This window comes from Pelobates fuscus, chromosome 9 (assembly GCF_036172605.1).
Source record: "Pelobates fuscus isolate aPelFus1 chromosome 9, aPelFus1.pri, whole genome shotgun sequence".
Lineage (NCBI taxonomy): Eukaryota > Metazoa > Chordata > Amphibia > Anura > Pelobatidae > Pelobates > Pelobates fuscus.
Window position 1 is genome coordinate 140,047,131 of NC_086325.1, and position 19,509 is coordinate 140,066,639.

The following is a 19,509-nucleotide window of genomic DNA, read 5'->3' on the forward strand; positions in this document are numbered from 1 at the left end:
TCAAAATAAAGGAACACATGCTGGTATTCTAATCTAGGTACTTCCATATAATAATAAACACGTCTCACAAAAAGTACAATTGAAGTATCTCTTTGAGACATACTACCAGGCATTTGTGTCTTTAAAATTAAATACAATTGCACTTGTATATTCTTTGCCCTATGATGTATATATTTCCCTCTGTGTAACCCAGGGATGCATTTTCTTTACATGAGAATCTCAACAATTAACTACTATTGCACTTACAAGGTATTAGATTCCTTAAATTAAAACATTACATATTGGGTTACTACCCCACTCAGTCAGAGAGGTAGTACATAGGTAGTACATAGAAATTAGATTTATCTAAGGGACTGTCTCTTTAGATACAGCGGACAATGGTCTTATTACCTGATCGCTATATGGATATATATTCCCTTCCAATAACTAACCACATACTAAACATACTATTCATCATAATCTTTGTTTTTATTTTTTCACTAATGTTTTTAAAGTTCGTTATGTCTGTGTCAATAAAGTTGGGATGAAGTGTAGGCTCACAATTGTATCAATAAAGTTGTTTCAAGGACTCTGTGCAATGCAGCACATTCATGCCGAGCCAGTTGTGACGTCATATTAGTGCGACCCGCGAGAGAAGGCGGGCGCACTTTATGGATTTAAAAGGCACCTCACACCTTCTCCCTACAGGGCCATTGAAGGGAACGTAGGATCCCGAGCGCGCAGCCCAGCACCCCACCGACGACGTAGTGAGACCCCCTGCCTCATCCAACAGCACAAGAGGACTGTCTGGAGGTTTCTTCAATTGCTGCAAACTGAAAAGAAAAAAACGCTTACCTTTGGGTTTTTCCAATCGTCAAAGACAGGATTTCTGAATTCAAGATTTGGTGAGATCAAACCATAAACCATAAAGCATTGAAGAGACACCTATATACTATCATCAGTGTGTACACACTTGGACTGTAAATACATTTTTTCTTTTTCTTTTTCTCTTTTTCTTTTTTTATTCTTTTTTGCCTTTTTTATATTTTTGAATATATCTATTTTTTCTAATATACACATTCTTCAACATTATTCTGCTGATGGACTTCTGTATATATTGTGTACAGCAGGTAGAGGGCTCTCTATCATACAGTGCCTTGCGGCACGCTTTCAACTGACGGATTGTATTGGGTTTTTTTTGGTATTGTTTAGTATATTAATTTTAAGGTACTCATGGTGAGATTTGATATACTTTATTCACTATAGGATACTATTTGAGATATTTATTATCTCCACAAATTCAATAAATTAATATTTGCTAGTATCTGCCTTACATTACTCATTCTTATTCTTATTATAGAGTGCGGTATCAATTATTGTTATATATATTATTTTTGAGGTACCAGGAGAGGGTTACCCAGATATCCAGCACCTATCTGATGGAAGAGTGCCTGTACACTTTCATTTATTTGAATATAATCACGTAGGTGGTACTATCCCCACCTAGGATTCTTGGGCAGGTGTAGACTCCAAGATAATATAAGACCAGGTAAAATAAAAATTATAAAATATGAAATAAAAGGTATATGGCAAGTATATAGTAAAAAAGCCAATAATCCTTTATTAATACAATCTAAAATATTAAATTTAGCCAAAATGCGTTTCGCCACACAGGGCTTTATCAACTGACCTAGTTCTTAAAAAGGCATAATTCATTATTAGAAAGCACAGTTTTTGAAAGGCATAATTCTATAAAAAACATAATATTTAAAAAGGCATAATTGCTAAAATACATAATTTTGAACGGCATCATTTTGAAGTGCATGATTTAAAAAACTTAGATCTATAGCATATTTTTTTTAAAAAAAACATAGTATTTTAAATACATAATTTTAAAAACATAGTTTTAAAAAACATAAAAGTATTTTTTTCCCTTTAAAAAACATATAAAAATGACTCAATACAGGACAAATGAGAAGAGAAAAAAAAAAAACAAGGATTAGCAACATAAAATCAGTAATATAATTAATTACAAACAAAGTATATAGAGAAAATTCACATATGTGCAACATACAGCAACAATAGGTACAAATACACCTGTGTGCAGATAAAACACACTTAGTGGGTAATAAGTGAAAAACACACAAAAAATTACCCTTAGTTATATAGTATTGTAGATGAAAGGACTCCTCATATCCTCATAACAAATATTGACAAAATACCAGAACGGCAATCTACAATACAATAATAGAGACAGACATAGGGCAATATTGTTTGCAAGAAATATGGATTTGTAAATAGAAATGTTGATTGCACTCACAAACCCAGTTTGATTGTAGGCATATCCTAAAAAATTAATACGACAGCTTCAGGACTTTGGAACATCAGTGGCATGTATAAGAAAAAGAAAGAGAATAATAGTGCAGAGTATCTCAGTAAAAAATAACACGCTTTATTAATATTAACACTTACAAAACCGAAGTGTAAATAGGCACATCACACTCAGGTGGAGGTATCTCTTATTCCAAGATCCACAGGAGCAGGAACAGCCAAATAAAATAAATAAATGATAAACAAATAAAACGAATAAAAAACAAATACTCTGTACACTATAAAGCCCTACGTGTTTCGTTCCTCAGGGGCATCTACTAGGATACTGTCCTCATGCAGGCATAGAGTGAAGTCCCAATCTTCTTCTTTTAAATCCGTCCTTGGCGCGAAGCGATCAGCTGTGCGCCATACTTCCGGGTCCGGACTTCGGCGCACCTCCGGTTACGTCCATATTGCGTTCCGGAATTGCTAACTGTCAGGGTACCTGAAGCCTCTACCTCTGAGAGAGGTAGAGACTTAGAAGTTTATCCGTCCGGACGGCATGTCTCCTCGGCCTCTCGCGGTTCACTCGGTCTTGCTAACGCCGGCCGCGAGGGAGTCACTTCCTTTTATAACAGGAGGACCGGAGGTAGACGTCATGACGCCAACCCGGAACGTCCTGTCACTCAAATCTCGGGAGACGAATCAGGACTCGCCGGAGGCGTGTCTTCTCTCCCTAGCCAGGATACTTAACAGTGGCTCTCTCATTCACTCATTGCCCTGTCGTGGTTCTAGTCCGCCTAGTCACACAGTGCTTTGTTATTCGCTTGTCTTTTGGTTCTGACCCGGCTTTGTTGTTTACTCTCCTGCCTTTCTGTTATCCTTGACCCGGCTTGTCTCTCGCTTACCTGTCCTCTCGTTCCCTCGACCTCGGCTTGTCTCTGACCATTCTATTGTAGTTATACGTTAAGTCCGGCCATTCTAAGGACCGGTATACGTATCTGCTACTCTTTGTACTCTGCGTGTTGGATCCCTGACCCGATCCTGACATTACGACAGGGCCATGGATCCTGCAGGTACAAATTGTCAGCTTGGTTCTCCTGATCCTAGGTTTGACGCCATGGATCATAGGATGGATCAGATGGCTCTAGCACTACAGGCGCTGCTGTCTCGCCCTATTAATCCACCTGAGGAGATGCGTAATATGTCTGCTTCTTCTGTGGGTTCGGGGCTAGAGGTAGCTACTGTAGGTGCTTCTTCCCGAGTTACCCCACCTGTACGTTATGCTGGTTCTCCTGAGAGGTGTCGTGGCTTTTTGAACCAAATCAGTATTCATTTCGAGCTACAGCCCCGTTCATACCCTACTGATAGGGCAAAAGTGGGATTTATTATTACCTTACTCATTGAGAAAGCTCTGAGATGGGCTAACCCGTTGTGGGAGAATGATAATCCATTAGTCTATAACTATAATTCCTTTGTAGCTGCTTTTAAAAGAACTTTTGATCCTCCTGGCAGGAGGGTCAATGCAGCCAGATTACTGTTGCGCCTTAGACAAGACAACCAAACACTTGTGGATTATGCACTAGAGTTCAGGTCTTTGGCGGCAGAGGTAAAATGGAATGAACAAGCCTATATAGACGTATTCTTAAATGGATTATCTGATGTAATACTTGATGAGGTAGCGACAAGAGAGCTTCCCGAGAACCTGGAGGACTTAATTTCCTTTATCTCTCGTATTGACGAACGTCTAAGGGAGAGACAGAATACTCGAGATAGAACCGCTAAATCTTCCTTTAGACTAGCACCATCATTTCAAATTTCTGAAACCAAAAATCCACAGGTTTCAGAACCTATGCAGTTAGGCCTTACTCGTCTCTCAGAGGAGGAGAGACAGTACAGGAGAAGAGAGGGACTGTGTATGTATTGTGGGGCCAGAGGTCATGTACGTTTGAGCTGTCCCAGTCGTCCGGGAAACGCTCGCACCTAAGTTTCTCTAGAGGACAGACCTTGGGTGTTTCGATTTTGTCCTCTACTCATAACTACAAAGAACATAGACTCCTATTACCGGTCTCTTTAACTTGGGAGAAGGGAACTTTAGAGACTATGGCATTGATAGACTCCGGCGCTGCTGAGAGTTTTATCGACCAAAAGTTTCTCACCAAACACACTATCCCATCCCAGTTAAGGAAGACACCCTTGGCTGTTGAAGCCATTGATGGTAGACCTTTAGTTGAGCCTGTGATTTTCCGGGAGACCACACCTCTTTACTTAACTACTGGTATTCTACACAAGGAGGAAATATCCCTACTACTCATTTCATCCCCTTCTGTTCCCATAGTCCTGGGATACTCCTGGCTTAAGAGACATAACCCCGTTATAGATTGGAGATCAGGGGAAATAGTTTCGTGGGGTCAGGATTGTCAAGAGAATTGTTTAAAGAAAGTGTCACCTCTTTGTAGTGTCAACTCACTTAATAACGCTACCGACTCTACCAAAGTACAGATACCGTCCTTGTATCAAGATTTAAAGGCAGTATTTGACAAAGGAAAGGCTGATACCTTACCACCACATAGGCCTTTTGATTGCAAAATTAATTTACTTTCTGGTACCATGCCCCCCAGAGGTCATGTATACCCTTTGTCTACGAATGAAAACTTAGTTCTAGAGGAGTATATTCGTGAAAACCTAGACAAGGGGTTCATTAGAAGATCCTCCTCTCCTGCTGGGGCTGGATTTTTTTTTGTTAAAAAGAAGGATGGTTCTTTAAGACCTTGCATTGACTACCGAGGTCTTAACAAGATAACCATCAGAAATGTATATCCGATTCCCTTGATCACCGAGCTTTTTGATCGATTAAAAAGTTCTAAAATTTTCACTAAGCTAGACCTTAGAGGTGCTTATAATTTGGTGAGAATCCACGACGGTGACGAGTGGAAAACTGCGTTCAATACTCGATATGGGCACTATGAGTATACTGTAATGCCTTTTGGCCTCTGCAATGCTCCGGCGGTATTTCAGGACCTTATTAATGAGGTTCTTAGGGAGTTTCAAGATGACTGTGTGATTGTATACCTTGATGATATACTTATACATTCCAGGGATATTGAGACTCACCACGGACAAGTCAGAAGGGTTTTACACAAACTCCTTCAGCATGGCTTATACTGCAAACTAGAGAAATGCAGCTTTGACCAATCCCAAACTACCTTTCTTGGTTATGTGATTTCTGGGGAAGGGTTTGAAATGGACCCGGAGAAGCTCCAATCCATATTAGATTGGCCTTTACCTAAGGGTCTCAAGGCTATCCAGAGATTCATTGGTTTCTCTAATTACTACAGACGTTTCATTAAGGGATACTCCTCTATCATTGCTCCCATCACCAATATGACCAAACAAGGGGCTGAGACTAAGAATTGGTCTACTGAAGCACTTCTGGCTTTTAAGACACTCAAGGAGCTGTTTGCTTCCGCACCAATTTTAGTTCACCCTGATACTACTCTACCTTTCCTACTCGAAGTTGACGCTTCTGAGACAGGTATAGGTGCTGTTCTGTCCCAAAGGTTGGGTGTAGATAAACCATTACATCCTTGTGGATACTTTTCCAAAAAATTGTCAGGTACTGAAAGCAGATATGACATTGGTGACAGGGAACTACTAGCGGTTATAATGGCCTTGAAGGAGTGGAGACATTTATTGGAGGGTACTTTGCATCCTGTTACTATTTTGACAGATCATAAAAACTTATCCTATATTGGAGAGGCTAAACGACTATCATCTAGACAGGTTCGTTGGTCCATATTTCTCACTCACTTTAACTACGTACTCACATATAGGCCAGGTTCTAAGAATTCTAAAGCCGACGCCTTATCTCGCCAATATGAACCTGCTGCCGTATCTGAGCCGGTTTTGTCCTCTATAGTACCCAAGTGTAACATTATCGCTAACACTACTCTCAAAGTTCATTCTCCGCTACTTGATCAGATAAGGAGCTTGCAGCATCTGGCACCTAGACTGACTCCGGCTTCCAGACTTTTCGTTCCTCCTGAACTCCAATTGGAGCTCTTACAGTGTCTTCACGAGAGTAAGGTGGCTGGTCATCCGGGTGTTCGCAAGACGTATTCTTTGATCTCCAAGGATTTCTGGTGGCCGTCGTTACGGAAGGATATTAAGGATTTTATCGGGGTTTGTGTGGTCTGTACTAAAACTAAACTACCGCATTCGCTTCCTTGTGGCCTTCTACAACCTCTGGAAATTCCTGACAAACCTTGGTCCTGTGTGGCAATGGACTTTATTGTGGATCTGCCTGTTTCTAAAAAGCACACTGTTATCCTCACCGTAGTCGATAGGTTTACCAAGATGGCACATTTCGTACCTTTGCCTAAACTCCCGACTTCCCCTGAATTGGCGGAAGTCTTTGCTAAAGAGATTTTTCGCTTGCATGGGATTCCCTCGGAGATCACTTCTGATAGAGGCTCCCAATTTGTTTCACGTTTTTGGAGGTCGTTCTGTTCTCAATTAGGCATCAAATTGAATTTTTCGTCCGCCTATCATCCTCAGTCTAACGGAGCTGCTGAACGAACCAACCAGAAGATTGAGCAATACTTACGTTGTTTTGTTTCCGAACACCAGGACGATTGGGTCGGTTTGATTCCTTGGGCGGAGTTTGCGCACAACAATCTCGTTTGTGACTCTACGCATTCAAGCCCCTTCTTCATGAACTATGGCTTTCATCCATCTATTCTTCCCTCGGTTTCTCCTTCCCAAGGAGTGCCGTCGGTTGATGTCCATGTGGCCAATTTGAGGAAGTTGTGGGATCAGACTCGACAGATTCTTCTACACAATTCTGTACTGGTTAAGAAACATGCTGACAAACGTAGAAGGGCGGCTCCGAATTTTGTTCCAGGCGATAGAGTTTGGTTGAGTACTAGGAATATTCGTCTTAAAGTTCCTTCCATGAAATTCGCTCCTCGTTATATTGGTCCCTACAGGATCTTGACTCGAATTAACCCAGTGGCGTATCGTCTAGCTCTCCCAGCTACTTTACGCATCCCGAACTCCTTTCACGTGTCATTGCTGAAACCTCTAATCTGTAACAGATTCTCCTCCACAATCGCCCCTCCGCGCCCTGTTCAGGTGGAGGGTCAGGAGGAGTATGAGGTTAACTCCATTATTGATTCTCGTGTCTCCCGGGGGCGAGTACAATATTTAGTTGACTGGAAGGGATATGGTCCTGAGGAGAGGAGTTGGGTACCACAAGAGGATGTTCATGCTCCTCGCCTTCGCAGGGCATTTCACTCCCGCTTTCCATCTCGCCCCGGCTCCTTCCGCCCGGTGGGCGTATCTGAGAGGGGGGGTACTGTCAGGGTACCTGAAGCCTCTACCTCTGAGAGAGGTAGAGACTTAGAAGTTTATCCGTCCGGACGGCATGTCTCCTCGGCCTCTCGCGGTTCACTCGGTCTTGCTAACGCCGGCCGCGAGGGAGTCACTTCCTTTTATAACAGGAGGACCGGAGGTAGACGTCATGACGCCAACCCGGAACGTCCTGTCACTCAAATCTCGGGAGACGAATCAGGACTCGCCGGAGGCGTGTCTTCTCTCCCTAGCCAGGATACTTAACAGTGGCTCTCTCATTCACTCATTGCCCTGTCGTGGTTCTAGTCCGCCTAGTCACACAGTGCTTTGTTATTCGCTTGTCTTTTGGTTCTGACCCGGCTTTGTTGTTTACTCTCCTGCCTTTCTGTTATCCTTGACCCGGCTTGTCTCTCGCTTACCTGTCCTCTCGTTCCCTCGACCTCGGCTTGTCTCTGACCATTCTATTGTAGTTATACGTTAAGTCCGGCCATTCTAAGGACCGGTATACGTATCTGCTACTCTTTGTACTCTGCGTGTTGGATCCCTGACCCGATCCTGACACTAACCAAGCCTCGTTTTGATTTTCGTTTCGACAGACAGCAAAAACATGCGTTCCACTTGCGTTCCAATGCTCGTAATCGAGCAAGAAAAAGTCCCCAAAATAACATTTGTAAAGAAACAACAAATATATATATATTAATTAATAATCAAAATATCCCAAACTATGGATTCAAAATTAATATATAATACAAATGCAGATAGAAAGAAATAAAAAAATAAAAAATATAAACAAATAAATAAAATAATAATAAAAATAAAATTAGAAAAAGAGTAGAAGATCACAAAAATCACAGAAAACACACTAAATCAAAATCCACATTTAACCCACTTGGTTTCATAGTTTTTAATGTGTGGATCCAATAGCCCTCTCTCTTCCTTAGGGCCATCATAAGGTCACCACCTCTTTCATTTAGGGTTACCTGTTCTATACCTGTACATTTCAATGTGTTAAAATTGAACAAGGAACAATTATTACAATGTACTGGCACTGAATGTGTTAACATACCCTTTTTAATGTTATTTCTGTGTTCTTGAAATCTAACTTTTAATTTCCTCCCGGTCCTCCCCACATATGTGCATCATAAAAACATCTTGGTGGAATTAGTCCATAAATATATATATACATATATTAATTCTACACATATATTTATGTAATATTTTTACATAATTAGGTATCTTAATTAATTACAATTAGCGGGACCTGCCTGACAACCCATGCCGAAAGTAAAGGGAATTTAATTTGCTAGCACTATATTTAACCCTGTAACTTTCCAAGACACCATAAAACCTGTACATGAGGGGTACTGTTGTACTCGGGAGACTTCGCTGAACACAAATATTAGTGTTTCAAAACAGTAAAATGTATTACAATGATGATATCGCCAGTAAAAGTGAAGTTTTTTGCATTTTTCACGCACAAACAGCACTTACACGGACAATATTATTGTTGTGATACTTTTTACTGTTTTGAAACACAAATATTTGTGTTCAGCGAAGTCTTCCAAGTACAACAGTACCCCTCATGTACAGGTTTTATGGTGTTTTCAAAAGTTACAGCGTCAAATATAAGGCTTGTGTTTCATTTTTTTCACATTAAAATTCACCAGATTGGTTACGTTGCCTTTGAGACCCTATGGTAGCCCAATAATGAAAATTACCCCTATGATGGCATACCATTTGCAATAGTAGACAACCCAAGGTATTGCAAACGGGGTATGTCCAGTCTTTTTTAGTAGCCACTTAGTCACAAACACTGGCCAAAATTGGCGTTTTTTGCATTTTTCACACACAAACAAATACTAATGCTAACTCTGGCCAGTGTTTGTGACCAAATGGCTACTAAAAAAGACTGGACATACCCCATTTTGCAATACCTTGGGTTGTCTACTATTGCAAATGGTATGCCATTATGGGTGTAAATTTTATTCCTGGGCTACTATACAGTCCCAAAGGCAACGTAACCAATCTGGCGAATTTCAATTTCAAATGTAACGTGCTATATTTGACCCTGTAACTTCCCAAAACACCATAAAACCTGTACATAGGGGGTACTGTTTTACACGTGAGACTTTGCTGAATACAAATATGTGTATTTTATTGCAGTAAAAGCAAACAGTATTATGACATTGACAGTTAAAATGTCATGTAGAACTAAAAAATTAACAACATTTCTTATTTTCTCCCATTTTTTTCATATTTAATTATGTTTCATAGCTAAATATTTGATATTAAATGAAAGCCCTGTTTCCCCTGAATAAAATTATATATAATAAGGGGGGGTGCATTTAATATGAAAGAGGTGAATTACGGTTGGATAGACATATAGCGCAAATGCCAGGTTTTGTTTACGTTTTGTTTTGTTCACAACGTGTACATTTGGCTCAGTCCTTAAGGGGTTAATATGTCCAGGTAGTTGGACTGAAACATTGATTATATGCAAATGCACGTCTGCCTAAAATAAAGGCGCTCTTTTGTTTATTTTAAAGCCTTATGAGTGCTTTCTTTCACGTTTGAGTGATAGTTTTCTGTTTCATGTTTTTTTTTCCGGCTTTCATATCAGCACACTATGCTGGCGTCATGCATAATGGGGCTGGTATAGAATTTTTTTCCAGGGCTGCTTTTAATTCTTAGTCCGGCCCAGGGCCGGCCTTAGGCATTTGGGCGCCCTGTGCAAAAAATCTTCACAGCGTCCCCCCCTCCCCCACTCCTTACCCCTTCCCACACACCCTGTCACACACACACAGGCAGGCAGACAGCCACACACACACACAGGCAGACAGCCACACACAAACACACAGGCAGACAGCCAAACACACAGAGGCAAACAGCCAAACACACAGAGGCAAACAGCCACACACACACAGACAAACAGTCAAACACACACAGACAAACAGTCAAACACACACTGTCAGACAGCCACACACACACAGTCACACACAGACAGACACACACACACACACACTGGCAGACAGTCACACACACACACACACGCAGACAGTCACACACACACACACACACACGCAGACAGTCACACACACACACACACACACACGCAGACAGTCACACACACACACGCGCAGACAGTCACACACACACACGCGCAGACAGTCACACACACACACACAAACATAGGCAAACAGTCACACACACACAGGCAGACAGACACACACACTCACTAACAGCCAAACACACTCACAGACACACACTAACAGACACACACACACTAACAGACACACACACACTAACAGACACACACACACTAACAGACACACACTAACATACACAGACACACTAACAGACACAGACACACACTAACAGACACAGACACACACTAACATACACAGACACACTAACAGACACAGGCACACACTAACATACACACACACACACACACACTAACAGACACACACACACACCCACACACACACTAACAGACACACACACTCACCCACATTAACACATTTTTTAAAATTTGTTTAGACACCCCCCCCCCCCAGCCTCCTTACCTTTAGGAATGCTGGGGGGGGTTCCTATTTCTCCCTGGTGGTCCAGTGGCTGCTGGGCGGCGCTGGCAGGCGGCTGGCGAGGGAGCACTTTCTCTGAGCTGTATGCTCAGCTCCCTCGCGCGCCGCAGAGTGAGTCTGGGAGCCGGAATATGACGTCATATTCCGGCTCCCAGCCTCACTCTGCGGCGCGCGAGGGAGCTGAGCATACAGCTCAGAGGAAGTGCTCCCTCGCCAGCCGCCCGCCAGCGCCGCCCGACCGCCCAGCAGCCCGGCATGTCTGTTAGCCGCAAGGCTAACAAGACATTTGCCTTGGGCATTTGGGGGCGGCTTTTTTTGCCGCCCCCTGGAAAATGCCGCCCAAGGCAAATGCCTTGTTAGCATTGCGGCTAACAGACATGCCGTGTGAGCTATGCGGCCGCAGGGCGCCCCCTGCACCATGGCGCCCTGTGCGGCCGCACAGCTCGCACACCCCTAAGGCCGGCCCTGGTCCGGCCCTTACCAGATTCACAGGTAAGTCTTGGCTTTTGTAAAAATAAAAATGGCTACAGATTCCACAAGTGGAAATCTTTTCCAAAATAGGTTTAGATAAGTTTAGATAAGCGATAACATATTTTCATAATAAAATGATTTTGCGCTTTATTTTTTTAAAACTCTTTATTTAAGTACAGGCAGAGGTACAATACAGAAGAAGGAAGGTCAAATGGTGTGCTGAAATGGTCACTGTTCACAGATGATCCATAAATAAATTATCAAGCAATATCCAGGTAGAAGAGCGGACGGTCAGAACCTGGCTTTTTGAGTTTGAATTATGCAACGATTTGTCACTCTCAGAATGTCAAGTCGATTATGTTATGTCTGTTAGAATGTCAACATAAAGCTGAATTCTGGTTATATTACAACAGTTATCACACACAACTCATTGCAATCATTTATAAAGTAGAACCAAAAAGGAAAGGGGCAGTCCTTTTTGGTTTTAATTGAGGGTTCAAGCCCAGGATATTTCTGGTGATATCCGCTCAGGACCTGTGGATTAATTTTTTCCCTTGCTTCGAATATATAAAGCAGTCCTCTTTTTCAGAAAGAGATTGGAAGTACCATGTGAGTCATTGGTGTGACATCTGACTTTTGTTATATACGTGGTAAAATGTGGAATGGGATGAAATGTGGCCATTTTGGAATATAACATAGGTTTAGGATACGGCAAGTGTGGCATTTATCACCCATGTGACTGCCATGGAGGGAGACCTTAGTCCCAAGTGCGTTCACCATCTGAACTGGGAGTTGTGCTCCAAATCCCCGGGGGAAGCTGAACATGTCCTTTCTTTGGGTAAGGGAAGAGGTGTGTATACAGGGAGTGCAGAATTATTAGGCAAGTTGTATTTTTGAGGATTAATTTTATTATTGAACAACAACCATGTTCTCAATGAACCCAAAAAACTCATTAATATCAAAGCTGAATATTTTTGGAAGTAGTTTTTAGTTTGTTTTTAGTTATAGCTATTTTAGGGGGATATCTGTGTGTGCAGGTGACTATGACTGTGCATAATATTAGGCAACTTAACAAAAAACAAATATATACCCATTTCAATTATTTATTTTTACCAGTGAAACCAATATAACATCTCAACATTCACAAATATACATTTCTGACATTCAAAAACAAAACAAAAACAAATCAGTGACCAATATAGCCACCTTTCTTTGCAAGGACACTCAAAAGCCTGCCATCCATGGATTCTGTCAGTGTTTTGATCTGTTCACCATCAACATTGCGTGCAGCAGCAACCACAGCCTCCCAGACACTGTTCAGAGAGGTGTAATGTTTTCCCTCCTTGTAAATCTCACATTTGATGATGGACCACAGGTTCTCAATGGGGCTCAGATCAGGTGAACAAGGAGGCCATGTCATTAGATTTTCTTCTTTTATACCCTTTCTTGCCAGCCACGCTGTGGAGTACTTGGACGCGTGTGATGGAGCATTGTCCTGCATGAAAATCATGTTTTTCTTGAAGGATGCAGACTTCTTCCTGTACCACTGCTTGAAGAAGGTGTCTTCCAGAAACTGGGAGTTGAGCTTGACTCCATCCTCAACCCGAAAAGGTCCCACAAGCTCATCTTTGATGATACCAGCCCAAACCAGTACTCCACCTCCACCTTGCTGGCGTCTGAGTCGGACTGGAGCTCTCTGCCCTTTACCAATCCATCCATCTGGCCCATCAAGACTCACTCTCATTTCATCAGTCCATAAAACCTTAGAAAAATCAGTCTTGAGATATTTCTTGGCCCAGTCTTGACGTTTCAGCTTGTGTGTCTTGTTCAGTGGTGGTCGTCTTTCAGCCTTTCTTACCTTGGCCATGTCTGAGTATTGCACACCTTGTGCTTTCGGGCACTCCAGTGATGTTACAGCTCTAAAATATGGCCAAACTGGTGGCAAGTGGCATCTTGGCAGCTGCACGCTTGACTTTTCTCCGTTCATGGGCAGTTATTTTGCGCCTTGGTTTCTCCACACGCTTCTTGCGACCCTGTTGACTATTTTGAATGAAACGCTTGATTGTTTGATGATCACGCTTCAGAAGCTTTGCAATTTTAAGAGTGCTGCATCCCTCTGCAAGATATCTCACTATTTTTGACTTTTCTGAGCCTGTCAAGTCCTTCTTTTGACCCATTTTGCCAAAGGAAAGGAAGTTGCCTAATAATTATGCACACCTGATATAGGGTGTTGATGTCATTAGACCACACCCCTTCTCATTACAGAGATGCACATCACCTAATATGCTTAATTGGTAGTAGGCTTTCGAGCCTATACAGCTTGGAGTAAGACAACTTGCATAAAGAGGATGATGTGGTCAAAATACTCATTTGCCTAATAATTCTGCACACAGTGTACAGTTGTTATAGTGTCTGTGTGTTTGTGGGGTGGGATAAGGGCTGTATTTTTGGGGAGGTAGTGAGAGAAGAGCAGTTTAATTGTATTATTATTATTTAAAGGAGTCACTCCACTAACCAAATACAAAATAAATAAAAATCACTGTTTATTAGATACACCCCAAATAAAAACATACCTGCATTTATTTATGCATTCTTTCATTGGAGGTATATCTGAAAACAGCTTTCAAAAGTTATAATTCTTTTGTCTGTTGTCTTTGCAAGCCCTCCCATTCTAACCCCGCCCAGACTTTCTGTGTCTGTCCAATCACAGACTTCCCAATGCAGCTCACTGAGAAGTTATTTACTCTGGACAATAACCTGCTTCTTGAGTTTAGCTCACTGCCCAAGTACTGAGCTAACCAAACTGAGCTAACCAAAAGCAGGAAGTAACAGGACCGGTCACATGATTGACAGCCAGTAAGTGTAACTAGGTTAATTTATAAAAAGGGCCAATTTCTATTGAAATCTATAGTTCTTCTAATATGAAAAATGAGGGCACACTCTTCACGCATGAAGCATTTAGGCATCCTAAAGTTCTGAAGTGTCCCTTTAAATATTTTTTTTTTTTTTAAATGTATTCCCCTCTCCATTCTTCATACTTTGGCCGGAGAGGGAAGGAACATGACAATCCCTGGTGGTCCAGTGGTGAGGGACCTTATCATTCATCTCTGCTGGCTGCAGACAGTGTATGCTCTTCTCACAAAATCTAATGTATAGTATAGAAGTGTTGCCATGGCAACCTGCGGCAATGTTCAGAATGGCCAAAGCTCATGGGAGGAATGCTCTTACCTTCCGTAGGTGTAGACTAGATTCTCCCAGGCTCCCCACATGACACAGTATGCTGCAGTGGCAGTCCAGTCATGGATGTGCCTAGCACATTTCATTAGGTTGTGACCTTGTGCAGCTTGCATTACTGGTGACGACCAGGAAAGGTGGGTCTACCTGAAAAGTGGGTCTACTGTGTCACAAGTGTCAAACTGGCATAAATGCACACCAGGCTGACAGATCTCCTCCTGGCTGGCCCCCACACAGAGCTCATCATAGAGAGAGCGCTGCTAAAGCACCCTCTTCATGATCCTAGAGCCCTTTGCACAGTGCAAGTGCATCTAATTATTTAATTTTTTTTCTCTACTTGAGTTTTAATGGTTTTTCGGTGTAACAACGGATATCAGGTTTGCCTAATGCCTAATTCAAACATAGATTTGCAAGTACAAGTTCAGCATTGTTAATTACAATTATGCAAAGTACAAGTATCGGTGAACCTATCATTTAAATGCCACATAGTTACGTGGTCGGACAAATGGAGCCAGTACTCTCATTGAGAGCCAGCTAAGTGTTTATGCATCGCCAACCCTGTATCTTTTACATTGTACTCATAACACCGGACTATACAATATATGATGAAAATAAAAACATACTAGAAACATAACCTTTACATGTCTTAGACGAAAACAATAGTGGGTGTATGCAGTACTTTTGCATGCAGGGTGGGGTAAAACGGTGAGGATACCGACAAATTTACTTCTTGGTACTCTAATGCACTGTAGGACTGTTAGGTATTACGTACAGATATGCTTATTGTACAAGCAAGTGCATCTAATTCTGTACTCAGGTAGTGAGGGCTGGAGATGTTTCCCTGATGTCCACAGATGCTCGACACCAGGGAACCAACCTGTGATGGTATGCTAGGACCTCAAAATGGGAACAGTCCAGCAAAAATCGAATTCTTTCCCTATGATACATTTTAATATGGTATAAGATGAATATTTATTAAAACTCTGTTTGCGTGAGCGGGTTGAACTGTGTTTTGTGTAGGTGTGATGTGGCAGTACGTGTGTGATGTGGCTGTGAGTGATGTGTGTGTCTGCGTGAGTAAATATGAGTGTACTAAAGAGAAAAAGACGAGAACCAGGTGAAAGCAATAAGGGAATGGATGGGTGGAGGTAACAGGAGTATGGGTAAGAGAAGTTATGTATGGGGAGTGATATGAGGTTGAGGAAGAGATGTGTGGCAGTGACGATGCAGAGAGAGGAAGTGATATTGAGGTGTGAGAGATTGAGGTGTAGGTGGGAGTGATAGGAGAGTGGGGAGAGAGGGAGGAATCGGTCATAGTATGGCGAGACGGGTTGATGAGGAGTAAGCGAGGAATAGATGGAAGTGATGGGTAGTGAAGAAGGGATGAGTGATGGGGTGAAGGAGGGTGGAATGCGTTAGACTGATGGGAAGATGAGGTGAGAGGAAAGCCTGAATTAGAGATGAAGAGCAGAGAGACGGATCTGGAACCGGATAGGTGCAATAGGAGGAAATGAACGCAGAGCTCCACATATAAAAATATTTAGAACTATGGAGCTCCGTGCATTGTTTAATTTATAGTATCACAAATCTGATAAAAAAATTACTGCTGCCCACCATTGCTGGAGTAGCAGGGGATGGACTATAATTATAGCCGGATCAAGATTGCCCAGAGCCCTAAACAAGGTGCCAGATTGAGGCATTACACAAGCAATGTTCTTACATTTAAAGAATTAATCACTGATAAAAATACATGTTGCAAATTGGATCTATTTTGCGGCTATGCAGAATAATTGTTTTCCTCATCCGCCTGCAATAAAGCTTAAGTCTGGTCTCATTACATGTGCGTTAAATATTAATGAAACCTTTCTCCTGCTCTCTTGTTCCCTATCACAGTAAACGCCAGCGTAAGATGCCATACCATTATTATGAGCCAAGAGGTTCGGATGAGTGCACTACGTACATACAGAATGAAAGAGGGCGCAGAGGAAACCATCATCGCTTCATCACAGAGAAATTGGTGTTTGCCCGCTGGGCACCTGTGTACAACATCACTTTTTCTCACCCGCAGTGGTTCAGCAGTTCAGAAACTGGATTTAATTAACTTAGTACCCCTGCATAGGAAAGGCGCTCCCTTGTCTGTCCCACTCTCGCCTTCGCTGGTGTCGTTATGTTTATGGCGTTACGTGTACCACAGCTTGATAAGCTTGAGCGACATGGGATGCTGTCTCATTTAATCTTCCTAGGGTGGTCCATGTTCTGGGACAAGTCCTCTCTTTGGGGCTGGAAAAATTAGCTTGCGTATTGCAGAGGATTCTGGGAGATCAATTTCTGCTCGTGATAGCTCAATAGTTGGTACACATGGAAGGTATTTTTCAGCTCTAAATTTCAACGTGCAAACAAGAAGTATTAAGCATTACTGAGTATTTTGTCCGTATATAGTGATTACAGCTTATTTTGACCCTTGATTAGAAAAGCCTTTTCACAGCAACCTATGGCAGAGAGCCTCCGATTGTCAAAGGCTAAAGGAGAATGGTAGTTTTATTTCACACGTATACCAGAGCTTTCTTGCAATCCCAGTTCATTGTAGCTGCACGATCTCTTTCTTCTTGTGACAAAATATGGACTAACTTCGCATCCTGGGGCTGAAGATACCAAGGCTAGAAATTGGTTGGCCGTAGATTACATCATACATGCAGTATCCTTGAGTTCTTAATATAGAATTCTTATTCTATAATAAATAGAATAATTCTGAAGCGCCATTGAGAGGAAATGGTACTACACCTGCAACATACAATAGGCAGGAGAATTATGGAGCGGAGACAACAAGAGCAGAGGGAAGGCAATTAAAAAGGTGGATGGTCTAAATTTGAGTTAATGCACTACAGTGCAAGAGGTTGCTAAAGATGCTCTCTAAAGCATCACTTAAAAATGTAGGGATTCAGAATAAAATCTGTACTCCTAAAGTATTTATAGCAAAGGAACATTTGTTTGCCAGAAGGTGGCAAAAATTAAATTGGTTTAGACGGTAAATGTGGGTGGTGGACGGAAGCTGCAGTATTGATATTTCTGTGGACCTACCAAACATTTGGGAGATTATTTTGAAAACACTCGATTCTTCTCTGAATAAAAATGTCCAGAAAGTAACAAATCAATGAGTTTGGCAGCCAGACCAAGAATCCCTAAATCATTATTTTTAAGAACACATCATTTTTTCTATTACCTTGGGAGGAGATATTCATATCAAACCTCTTTACTATAAAAATATTGTAAAATTTATTTGAAACACGGGTCGTATAACTAGCACAAGAATTAGGATGCTTAAACAATGTTTTCATTTGTTTATCCTTAACCCCTTAAGGACACATGACGGAAATCTTCCGTCACGATTCCCTTTTATTCCAGAAGTTGTGTCCTTAAGGGGTTTAGCAGACATATTCGGAGGGAGAGAAATGTTCGGAGATTATGCGCTATCCATAATTTTGCAATCCTTACGACCAATTTAGAAAAATTAGCATGAAAGGGTAATTTAATTTTTTAGGGTGAACTGTAGGTTTGCAAATCAATCTATGGGGCTGAATAAATTGCTGATGGCATTTGCTGGTTTTACAAAATGAAAATTGAGTAACGAAAATTATGTCTGTTAACAGGAATAACGCTAGAAGCAGTAAATAATATATTTGCCCAGTAAAAAACATTCTTCTGTACTTACAGCGCATTGCAGAGTGCCAATTTATTTCCATACCTATTGGCTGGTTAAGCACATTGCCAACTTTATTAGATAAAATGTGGACTAAAATCTATTTATTTCCAATTATATTTTCCTTACCTGTCCACTCTTTTAGGTAAAGTGTCTTAACATATATGCATATAGGGTTGCCAAATTGTCCATTTTTATACAAGCTACCTTTCAGAACACTGCAGTATGTAAACATTCTATGTAGTTAGAAGGAAACCCGCAAATGAAAAACAGTGGTTCTTATGTGATCCCCTCCATAACTGATTGTTAGAACAAAATTACAGACGATCTCTGTGGCTTCTTGTTTATATAAATAAGCAGTGGTGCCACCTATTAAAATGTTTTATATTTATATTTAAAAAAAAAAAAACTTGTGAAATTATAGAGACAGTTCGAAGAAAGAACTCAAATCTTGGACTCTGTGGAGAACAAAATAAATTTAATTTTATTACAAATAATGATTTCTTTTGACTGTTTTTGTCTTTTTTTTAAGGGGAAGGGGTCGATGAAGATTACTGTGATAAATCATTATTATTGTGATTAACATTTATACAGCACCTGTATTTCTTGCAGCACTTTATAATTATACAATTCAGATTGTTAACAGGTAATTGACAGCCAAAAATAATGCAGACAGACATGATGAATGTCCTCCTCAAACAAGCTGATTCTGAAGATCCCAGTCCCTCTGTGTATGCCAATAAGGACATGGACCCATAGTGCATATATAGAATTTGGTCCACCCATGCATTCCCATCTAACATATTTAATCAGTGAATTTCCCACTCCATTTTGCCCAGCCATATCACCCCAAATCCCATTCCCCTTTAATTTTTTTTTCCA

At 41.3% G+C, this 19,509-nt stretch overlaps 1 protein-coding gene across 8 annotated transcripts in view; it reads left to right on the forward strand.

Moving 5' to 3' along the window:
* ST6GALNAC6 (ST6 N-acetylgalactosaminide alpha-2,6-sialyltransferase 6) overlaps positions 1-17,925 on the forward strand; it is a 34,910-nt gene extending 16,985 nt beyond the window's left edge. For all 8 annotated transcript variants that reach the window (XM_063432563.1, XM_063432562.1, XM_063432568.1 and 5 more), the window contains one exon: positions 16,824-17,925. In XM_063432563.1, coding sequence (XP_063288633.1) covers positions 16,824-17,031 — 208 coding nt within the window. In that variant the 3' untranslated portion in view covers positions 17,032-17,925. The remainder of the gene's footprint in view (positions 1-16,823) is intronic.
* Positions 17,926-19,509: the final 1,584 nt, after the last annotated feature.